General features: G+C 41.3%; 1 protein-coding gene across 6 annotated transcripts; it reads left to right on the forward strand.

Annotated features, from left to right (window-relative positions):
- The first annotated feature begins 176 nt into the window (after positions 1-176).
- On the forward strand, positions 177-10,290 carry LOC148428522 (coiled-coil domain-containing protein 149-like). 6 transcript variants are annotated; one of them, XM_088432434.1, is made up of 13 exons: positions 177-328; positions 809-970; positions 1,043-1,081; positions 1,864-1,971; positions 2,047-2,163; positions 2,235-2,407; positions 2,475-2,547; positions 3,418-3,502; positions 4,563-4,707; positions 5,340-5,416; positions 5,513-5,545; positions 8,415-8,546; positions 9,816-10,290. In XM_088432434.1, exons 1-13 carry the CDS (start codon positions 281-283, stop codon positions 10,154-10,156), a joined length of 1,533 nt encoding a protein of 510 aa, XP_088288560.1. In that variant the 5' UTR covers positions 177-280; the 3' UTR covers positions 10,157-10,290. The 6 variants fall into 6 exon arrangements, with proteins under 6 accessions (XP_088288560.1, XP_088288552.1, XP_088288583.1 ...); XM_088432449.1 differs by adding an exon at positions 602-634 and having other exon boundaries at positions 196-328; positions 5,340-5,545; XM_088432426.1 differs by having other exon boundaries at positions 5,340-5,545.
- The last annotated feature ends 535 nt before the right edge of the window (positions 10,291-10,825 follow it).

The following is a 10,825-nucleotide window of genomic DNA, read 5'->3' on the forward strand; positions in this document are numbered from 1 at the left end:
TTGGCAAATTACTATAAAAAATAAAATTCTTACATTAAAAATCACCTACATTAGTATCCTAACACAACAATTAAAGTATTAAAATACTAAATGCAAATACAAAGAAACGATGGTATCAGAAATGATGAATTTATTTTACAACGTAAACCGGAATAACATCATTGCTCACAGTCACACTTGACCACGCGGTGGCTAGTTTGTGTGACGTAGCCGGTAAACAGACGGCGAGTCGTGCAAGTCTTCCATTTAGAACATTTCTTGAAGATTTTCGGATGATAAAATGCAGTCTTCTCGAAGCGAGAGTGACTGGCACGGCCTGGTGAGCGAGGTGAGCGCGCCGTCCACGAATGCGCACACGGGCATCCTTTTTAAGGCGGTTCTCTACCTTAACATATGGAGCCAGCAGGTGGGAGTGATGCTCAACTTTTTTTGTACATATATTTTTTTAATGTGTTTCTTGACCGCGATCGAAAATTATGATCCAAACACTCCATTACTTGAGCATCGACTGTTACTTAATGGGGCTTAGCGCAATTTAATTCTTAATATTTTCACTTTGCTCTCCTGACTCCTAATGTTTGTCTTTCTGCTTGCTGGTCAGGAAACCACTGTTGACATTGTCACCTAACCAAATGTTGGTATTACCCTTATATGTATATATTGAAAACTGTCTAAAGTATGAAATGCAATGTGCAACTCACAATCACTTTCAATTGTCAGCAAAAATCATCATTAAGTACAGTACAGGCATTTGTATTTGGTTATTTATCTCAAATGATCATCATACGGTATGTGTGTGTTTTCCTAGTTCCTGGTGTGTAAGCGCAAGCTTGAGAGCAAAAAAGAGGCCCTGCTCATACTGTCCAAGGAACTGGACACATGTCAGCAGGAGCGAGACCAGTACAAGCTGATGGCCAACCAGCTCCGAGAGCGCCACCAGGAAGTCAAGAACAAGTACAGGGAGCTCATTGTGAGTGTGTGTGCAAATGTACGTGTGTCGACAGCTTTCTGGCTTTCTTGACGCTGTTTGCTCATGGCCTAGGACGGCGACCCGTCTTTACCACCAGAGAAACGCAATCAGGTAAGACCTCGTCATAACGTTGGCAGGGGCGTGTTTACAAAGCATACTCATGTTTTTCTGTTTGTCCTCTTCTTATTCTTATCATTTTTGTGTATTCGGAGTGTGGAGTTAGTTTAAATGTCTTGTGTTTGACGACAAATATGGTTCAGGTAATGTTCTACAAAAAAATTCTATCTATCTATCTATCTATCTATCTATCTATCTATCTATCTATCTATCTATCTATCTGTCTATCTGTCTATCTGTCTATCTGTCTGTCTGTCTGTCTACTCATCCATCCATCCATCCATCCATCCATCCATCCATCCATCCATCCATCCATCCATCCATCCATCTACATATATACATATATAGTACTTTCCACATATCATATTTATTCTTAAATTCTGATTGCCTGTTAATAAACACAAAAACTCGTGTTTTTTTTTTGCCTTGTCCCATATAAATTGCTTCAAAATTGGAGCATATATAGCTTACAAAATTTTCAAAAAGTTGTTTTCAAAATTTTAATTGTAAAAGATACATTTATAACTAACATGCAGAGGAAGAAATGGAAGAATTTGCTAGGGGATTAAGTTGTTTTACGTATAATTCGCATAGTGTGGAAAATACGGTACACTAAAAAGCACTAAATGATATTTGCTGATACTTTCTGGAAACAAGTCTCACATACCCCTGAAGTGCCTTTACATACCCGTAGGAGTGCATATACCCCAATTTTAGAACTTCTGCCCTCGCCAATCACCAATCGAAGTGTCTCTAAATTTCGACTTCTTATTGAGGTGAACTTGGCCCAGCTGCTGCGAAACTCCAAGGAGCGCGTGAGGCAGCTGACCGAGGAAGCTAAGGAGCTGACTCAGCGATTGCTTGAAGCTCAGGGAGACAACAAGGTGAGTGGCCACGCCGCGCTTCCCTCCCCGTCCACCAGATGTCACTAAAGCCAGACTTGTTTATCCCGGGGTCAGCTCCTGCGAATGACGATCACGCGACAGCGGCTGGGGGACGACGAGGTGGGCGTGCGCCACTTCCACGCGCACGAACGCGAAGATCTGGTGCGACGCCTGGAGGGGGCGGGGCATCAGGTGGGGAAGGCCTCCGGTCGGGTCTGCAAATCGCAGGCCCGTATTTAGGGGTGTGGTTTTGGCTCTTCCAGATGGAGGAGATGGCGCACAACGTGAAGGCGCTGACGGACGAGCTCCACGACGTGAAGGCGGAGCGCGGCGTGTACCGCGACAAGGCCGAGCGACTCAACGTGGAGCTCAATGGCGTCCTGGGCAACCGGGACTCGCGCATTGTGGACGTGGACGCGCTCTGTATGGAAAATCGGTAAGGCGCACAAGTTTGCCATTTCGCTTTTTGCTTTTGGTTTTTGAAGTCATGTCCTGCCTTGAAGGTATTTGCACGAACGCTTCAAACAACTGCAGGAGGAGGACAACCTGCTCAAGTCCAACATCATGAAATACAAGGTAAACGTATTTAGTAGTCTTCTCATGGTTTTGGAGTTTAAAAAAATACAGTGGCCCCCGGTTTACGAGATGAATCCATTCCACGGCTGGGATCGTAATGCGAATTTGCCATATGGCTGGCATGTTAATTAGCTAATGTGTGTAAAACCCCAGGTAAAAACATCAAAATTGATCAAAATTTGGAACAAAATACTGCATTAAGTGCTACTTGTATATAATATACATGTGTACATGTGTACAATTAAATAACATCATAAATAAGAAATATAGAAAGGATTTATTTACCTTTGAGTGACGCTTGTTATGCCCATATTCCCTCGTGAGAGTAGCCTAGCCTAGCCTAGCTTTCTACATATTTCTTGCTTATCTCCAGCTTGGTGTCCATACTAATCATCTTCTTATTTCTCTCTTTAACATCACTGGCTATTTCGGGACTCGTGGCTAACCAATTCAAGCACCGAAATGCACAATAAATCCCATATTGTAAGCACTCACACAACAGAGACTTTAGCATGTCACCATCTTTGTGACCCTGTGACACTGACCAATAACAGACCAGCATCTTAGCGACCCCGTGACACCAACCAATCGTAGACCAGTTTCTTCGGGAGGCGCGCAGTCACGCACACACACTGATCGCCATGTTTGAGAAGAGAAGTGATTGTTTTTGATGTCGTAAAGCGAAAATATGGAGTGAAGAGGGGACAAAAAAAACACATCGCGGCCCACGTCGTAAGGTGAAAAAAACGCAAGGCAGGGACGTCGTAAACCGGGGGTCCCGGGGCATACTGACGCCCCCGGTGTAAAGTCTACTTTTTAAGCTGATCATTGTAGACAATTTGGCAAAAATAAATGCAGTAATATTTGCAGGCCGCGCTGGCGAGGAGGAAAAACTCCAGTGGTTACGACAAGTCACACAGCAGTCCCATCACGGGGGTCCTCTCTGCGGAGCAAGGTAACCAATTAGTAACTTGCACAAAACCGCTTACTTGACTGCTTATTATTTCATTAGTTTTCAGACATAATTGACATGGTATTTGTTTCCCCCTACTGAGAAATCCTACCTAGTTTAAGTCATTCAATCCCCAAAACGTATTTTCAGAGTTCGGGCATTAAATTCTGTGTTTCTCCGAGTACAAGTCGACTGTGCTCATAAGTCCGCCCCCCCTATTTTCCTTCAATTTGGGGGAATTTTATCAAAAGCACGAGCCACCCAAAGTAATTGATTTGGTACTAAAAGTAATAGAGTAACTGAAGGTTATAAAGTGAACAATTATTTTCAGTGTCTAAATACTAAAGTAATCAGTTAAATTAGTTACTTAATGAACTAATATAACAAATTGCTTGAATGTATGAAGTGATTAATGACCTTGATATTTAAGTACCTGAGTAACTAAAAGCACTAAAGCAACTGATTACTCTTGGGATTAAAAGACTAGAGTAATTGATTACTCTACTTTAGGTATTAAAATATTAAAGTAATTGATTGCTCAAGGTACTAAATGTATAAAAGTAGATTATTAGGTACTAAAAATACTAAGGTAACTGATTAGATAATAAAGTAATCAATGATGTCAGGTGACAAAGTAATCAGTTAAATTAGTTACTTAACTAATGTAACCAATTACTTTAATGTATCCAGTAATTAATGAATTAGATACTTGATTACTGTAGGTACTAAAAGTACTAAAGTAATTGATGAGGTACTGAAAGTATGAAAGCTGCCGATTACTTTTGGTAAAAAGGTTATCACATATTTTAGGTATCCAAATACTAAAATATTCGTTTAAAATGATTACTTAAGTACCTAAAGTAATGAAATGCTTTAATGTATCAAGTAATTAATGACTTTGAGTCATTAAGTAATAAAGTAATCACTTATTTGAGGCATCTCAATACTAAAGTAATCAGCAGAATTATTTACTGAACTCTGGACTCTTAAAAAAAAATTGTCTTTGTGATTGAATGAAACAACTTCGGGCCAATAAAAAGCTCTCGCTTGGCATTCCTCGCAGTGGAGGAGATGCTTCTGGAGGAGCGTGGCTGCAGCCTCCCGGCCACGCCTCAGTCCATCTGTGAGCTCAAGTCCCTGGCGACGGCCCTGCTGGAGACCGTCCACGAGAAGAATCTCGTCATCCAGCACCAACGCCACACCAACAGGTGATTGGTCATATATAAACCTTAACTCATGCAATCCCATTAAACAAATACATATATATATATATATATATATATATATATATATATATATATATATATATATATATAATAAACAACTTTCAACAAGTGTCAATTTTTCAGTGTTTATACAGGTTACAGCTTAGTCTAAAACAGAAAAAAATAACCATGTGCATGAAACTAAAACCAAAACAAAAAAAATAATGGAAATTCTTATTTTATTGCAATTACACCACATGACAAAAACAAAGCCTTTTCCTTGAGGTCATCCGTGCCCCCTGGCATCACCCCCCCCCCCCCCCCCTTAGTATTTAATCACCTTAAATAATTGAGTACTTTGTGCATTACCAGCGAAACATTTGAATTTTTGGAAGGACTCGTGGTGAAAAAAATCATGAAAATATGTTTTCAGGATTAAAAGGGTTAATCACCCCAAATAGTTAGGTACGCACTACCAACCATTTTAGAGCCTCCTTTATCAAAATACTTGGAAAAAATGAAAAACACAACTACCTGGGATTAAATGTCTACACTTAAAAAAACAACAAAATAAACGTAAAAACACGTCTTTGGGATTGAATGAGCTTCAGTCACATACTATCCTCACTTCATAGGATCCTCGGGAACAGAGTCGCGGACTTGGAAAGAAAGTTGAAGACGTTGGAGCTTGCTGGCTTTTGGTGTCTCCCAGGTGCGTTTGGTCTCAACTCCGAAATTCAAGCGTTGCGCACATTCACCCGCTTTTCCGGTGTGTCTTTGTCTCCTCTTTGCGGCGGACGCGTCTCAGGCCTGACCTACCGCGTATCCGTGGGAATTGATAGTACGTATTCCTTGTGCGTCACTTCCGTTTTACCAACTCCATCAGCCATCAACCGTGCAGTTCCCTTTTCTCCCGCTGGGGCGCGGTGTTGCGCCACATATAAGGCTCCGGAAAAGAGGGCGGGGGGAGCTGCCCGCCTGTCACCAGACCATCATTCCCCGCCATAAAACTGACAAGCGTCCATTATGGAAAATGATTGCCCACATTACAAACACATTTAGGGGGGAATGTGGCGTTATTAGGGGATTTGTAGGCGCCCAAAAGAGAGGTGTGGGCTTGATGTGTATTAAACAGGACGGAATGAAACAGGCAAACTATTTGTTTGGAGTGAAAAGCGCGTGATTGACATCCCCCAGGGCGGCCAATCACCCCAAAACAAAAGCATTTGCGCGCATCCATTTCGGGGCGTTGTTTTGCGGCGCCGGCTCACACTCCAGCGGTCGCTCGTAAAGGTTGATGAGCGCATTTGGCAGCTTTGTTGTGTGTTTGTGACGCCGTAAGTAGCATATGGTGTCAGGCCAAGAGGCGCGCAGCCATCGCTAATGAAGACGGATGACGGCCGAGTTTTGACTGGGGAGGGGGGCGCGCGCACCTTTATGGAAGTGGCGCTAAGGCTTAAAAGAGATTTGCTCACACGCGAACAACCCCGTGCAGTGCAACTTTGACTTCCTCGCTGATTATTACGTATTGGCGCGTGAATGTCGCCGCGGGCGTGTTTTGCTAATCAAATTTGGCCGGGGCAAGTTTTGTTCAAAGGACAGAAAACTGATGATGTCCTCAAAGGCCATCAAATGAGACAGATTTGACATCTGACTGGTTTAATTAAAAAAAAAAAGTCTGATCGGTAATATAAATTAGAGTTAATTATTGTGAAGGCCATGGGCAGATTAGATTGACAGGGCAACACGTAGAAGTTAAAATCTGATTGGACAAGAGACAAAAAAAACCCTCCAAAATCTACAGTCGCTTACCGGAAGCAGCCAAGACAAACACTGTTGCCACTGATACATTGTAACTTAGTTACTTTAACTATAAGTAAGTAAGTAAAATAAGGAACTGTAAGTATAAATATAAGTAACTATAACTTCATTAATTACTTTATTTGTTACTTTTATCCGATCCTAACAATTCCACTAAACATAAAAGTGACAAATGTTTTTTTCAAATACTTAATTTGAAATACATTTTCAACAATAAATTTAAGGGTAAAAGTTTTCTTTTTTTTTAAGTAAATTGATAAAAATGTTGGGCCAATTTGTTGCAATTTGATCAACTTAATTTTGCTGCAATTACCTCAAAAAAGTAACTCGATGAACTTACTGAAAACTGGAAATAAAAGTAACTGATTACAAGTTACTGTGAACTACTTTGTGCAAATGCAGACTCCCGCAACATAAAAATGAACATTGGCTTTGGAAGTTCATTTTTTACTAATGCCTAAGGATTATGTTTTTATTAAAAATGTACAATAAAGACAGCTTTTTTTAAAACCTAGCATAAATAGTTGATTTTATTTCAAAAATAAAAGTCTCTTTGCAGTTCCTGAACAAAAATGGTCCACAGGTGATTGTTCTCATTGAAAACATGAATAATAATAACAATGACAATAATAATAATTTGAGTGGTTCTCATCATTGAAATTCATTTAAATGTTATAATATGAAGTTTTTTTTCTTTTACCTGACATATCCTCTCGTGACTCAGCTTATTTTTTGTACAAAAACAAATTTTCAGTGGCTAGATCTACAAAACGAATTGTACACCAATCTTAATATTTTCACCCCATCCCATAACGCTTCACATTTGTTGATTTTAAATGTTTTCTTTTATTACTTTTGTGGTCAATAATGCACCGTTGTTTGTTGTCTGACTGTTTGTCTGTTTTCATTGACCGCTTAAATTGAACAATATTGACTTGAGAGGCTCCTTTTCCCAGTTAACTTTTAACCAAACTTTCAACTCATTCAATCCCAAAGATGTCTTTTTAAGTGTTTTTTTTTTTTTTTTTTTTTTTTTTTTAGAAATCCAGACATTAAATCCTTAGATTATTTACCGGTATTTACAAAATCAAGTACTGTATGAGGCTAAAGAAGGTTCTAAAATGTACCTAAATGAAATAAGTAATTGATTACTTTGATTACTTTGTACTTAATTACCTGAAGTATTTGGATACTTTAGTACTTAAATACCTTATGTTATCGATTACTTTCATACTTAATTCATCTCGTACCGGGACACTCTCGTAAAGGGACACTGTGTAGACTGTTTTTCATTAAAAAGGAATATGTTAAATGATTTTAAACGTCAAAAACGTGCAAATGAATGTGTACTTAATGATCAACAGTATGTTTAAAATATAATCATAGGTCTAGTTATCATTAAATTGTATGACATGGGAGGTAGCACATTTCTGGAGGCGGCCATGTTTATTATAGCAACGGACAATGGTAAATACAGCACCCGCAGCACCTCCTGCTGGCCGTAATGGAAAAGGGTGTAAATCTTATACACTGTCCCTTTAACCAAAATTGAGAAGAAAAATGAAAAAAAAAATATTATAAATCAGGACTGGGGGTTGAACGCGTGTACTCTTGAAAAACGGAAAACTCTGTCTTTGGGATTGAATGAGTTCATTTTTTGCGATTGTCTTCCCTGGAGATGGACCCTGCATTCGTATATTTTCCCACCTCAGTATGATCACATTGCATCGAATATTTGCGCAGTAATTTTAATCCGGTGAGATAAAATACTTTGGATTACTAGTTAGTCAACATGGCGGCCGTTATTGAGTCCTGTGTTTTTTTTTGTTTTGGGCGGGACAAATAAACCAATTCAATTTCACGGAACAAATTTCGTATTGTGAATGTAGGTCAGGTGGGCTCCCCGCTTAATGATGCCGTCGCTCGGGCAGGAGGTCAGAACCAGGCGGCGTCCCACGAGAAGCTCCCGCCGGGGCTTCGTCCCACGCGGGCGGCGTCTCCGCATCGGCGTCCGCCCGCAGGTAAGGCGTTTAATCGTGCGTAAAGCCGGCCGGCTGACGAGACGGCACGAAGAGCGCCATTAGCCCGCCGCCTCGTCTCCTCCTCGGCGCCAGTTGCCCAAATGCCGTGGCATTTGGAAAATGGGAGGCAAATTCTCGCCCGCTGACATTCACAAACTTCTCTCGAAAGACGGCCGAGTGTGAAATGCGCAAGGAAGAGGGGACATAAATATGGATGGCGGACCCGAGTAACGTCCTTCTTCTGCGGCGCCGCGTCGGCGTGGGCCTTTGAGAGTCTTTAACCTTCTTTTTTTTTTTTCACGCGTGTCCGCAAATATGGGTCAGCAATCCCCCAAAGTGCGTCCGCGTTTTGGCGAGGAGGCAGAACTAAGCTGTCGCTGTCACGCGTCCCCTTGTCGCTGTCGCCGCTGCTAAATTTAGACTGTTGCCATGGAAGCGCTCCAGTCACAATTGAAATAACACGTTTGTCAAACGCGGAGAACGAGGGGCTATCGGGGTCGTGGCCTATCGGGACGGCAGATGGCGCTGCTGCCATTTTACCGAACTTTCCGTAGTACGGTGGGCCTCCGCTTTACCAGATTAACCCGTTCTGCGGTTGGGCTTGTAACGCCAATTCGCCATACGGCGGGTAATCTTAAATAGCTAATGCTAAAAACATCAAAATTGTACGTACATATTACAAATTGCTAGCAAAATAGTATAGTAAGTGCTACATATATATAATATACATGTATACAATGAGAAAACATCATAAATAAAAAATATAGAAAGGATTTATTTAGCTTTGAGTGGCGCTCGTTATGCCCATATTCCCTAGTAAGTGTAGCCTAGGCTAGGCTAGCTTCGTATTTCTTGATTATCTCCAGCTTCGTTTCCATACAAATCATCTTCTTACGTCTCTGTTTAACATCACTAGCAATCGTTGGACCCATGGCCAACCCAGTAGCAGTAAAATGTAACCACCCACGATCCGGCCAAACTTCCGTTCCGCCATTTTGAAACGAGTGAGGCCGACCAATAGCAGACCAGCACTGACGTAAAAGGTGACGCGTGAGCTCTGACACATCCAACATGGCGGTCACGCACGCACACTAACTGCCATGTTGGATCTGTCGCAAGGCCAAAGAAATGGCGTAAAGAGTCCACATCGTAAGTCGAAAAAAAACGTAAGGCAGGGACGTCGCGGACCGGGGGTCCGCTGAAATCTGTAAGGTAACTAAGTTACTTTTAAATGAAAGTCATTAAAAGTAACTGAGTTACTTTTTCAAGGTAACTGTGGCGACAACGCACACTACGCAAGCTCCCTTGAATCATTGTGGGAGTGCCGCACGGCCGCCGGCGACCTCGGCACAGATGGCGTGCCGAAGACCAACGGGATTGACGGCGGAGGAGGCGGCCCGACGACCCCGACGCAAGAAGACGGGCGAAGTCCCGTGGAGGAGGCGGGGCGGGAGGTCCGAGAGGAAGACGCAACGGCGGCGGCGGCGGCGGTGGAGGAGGGCGAGGAGGCGGCAGTGGCGCTGGACCCGTCGGACCCGTCGGACCTTGACCGCACCTCCGATGCGTCGGAATACCGCCAGGATGGCGTTCAACGTCATCACGTGGCGTGAATGTGTACCAAGATCTCAACTTCGTTTCAATCCTTTGTTCTAAAGGAAGACATTGTTTCAATTTGACTGCATATACAGTATGTTGCTGGTTTATGACATATGTGATTTTCAAAATAAAAGCATATTTTTGCAAATGTCCTTTTTTATACCAGAACATCCATCAGCTTTCAATGACGCCCGCACAAATCGGACAATACTGACTTGACAGACTGCCATTCCCAGGATCTGGACAATATGAAGGGAAACAAGGTTTAGAATAATTTTCAATTAATCGATTAATGTTATTCATATTCTTTACTGTTTTTTTTTCCAATGATTTTACCTCCTCTGAAGCATGTTTTCAGGACCCTATAATCACCGCAAAACTTTTTTGGATAGGAAAATAAAATGACCATCCATGTCTATAAAATATATTATTTCATATATTATTAAAACACTTTTATAATTGGAACTATTTAGAAATAATGTGTTGTTTTGAAAACGCCGTAATTGCTCCAAAAATAAAAATATCTTCAAATCATTGATGTTACGGAGTAACAATATAATCATCTCAATTACTCCATTTGGGAACTTTTGGGAGGGGACAATACACTTTTTTTTTTTTGTTTAAGCCTTGAAAACAGTTTTTAAAAACGAAAATACAGTGTAAAAACACAAGAAAAAATTGTT

The sequence above is a fragment of the Hippichthys cyanospilos genome, chromosome 1 (genome assembly GCF_059441005.1).
Source record: "Hippichthys cyanospilos isolate Australia breed blue-spotted pipefish chromosome 1, RoL_Hcya_1.0, whole genome shotgun sequence".
Lineage (NCBI taxonomy): Eukaryota > Metazoa > Chordata > Actinopteri > Syngnathiformes > Syngnathidae > Hippichthys > Hippichthys cyanospilos.

What these genes read in the sequence shown, in the direction of transcription:
- LOC148428522 (XM_088432426.1), top strand. Translation starts at nt 281, where the DNA reads ATGCAGTCTTCTCGAAGCGAGAGTGACTGGCACGGCCTGGTGAGCGAG. An exon ending in ACAAGTACAGGGAGCTCATT is followed by an intron (nt 971 to 1,042) that starts GTGAGTGTGTGT and finishes CTCATGGCCTAG; the next exon opens with GACGGCGACCCGTCTTTACC. An exon ending in GCGCTCTGTATGGAAAATCG is followed by an intron (nt 2,408 to 2,474) that starts GTAAGGCGCACA and finishes CCTGCCTTGAAG; the next exon opens with GTATTTGCACGAACGCTTCA.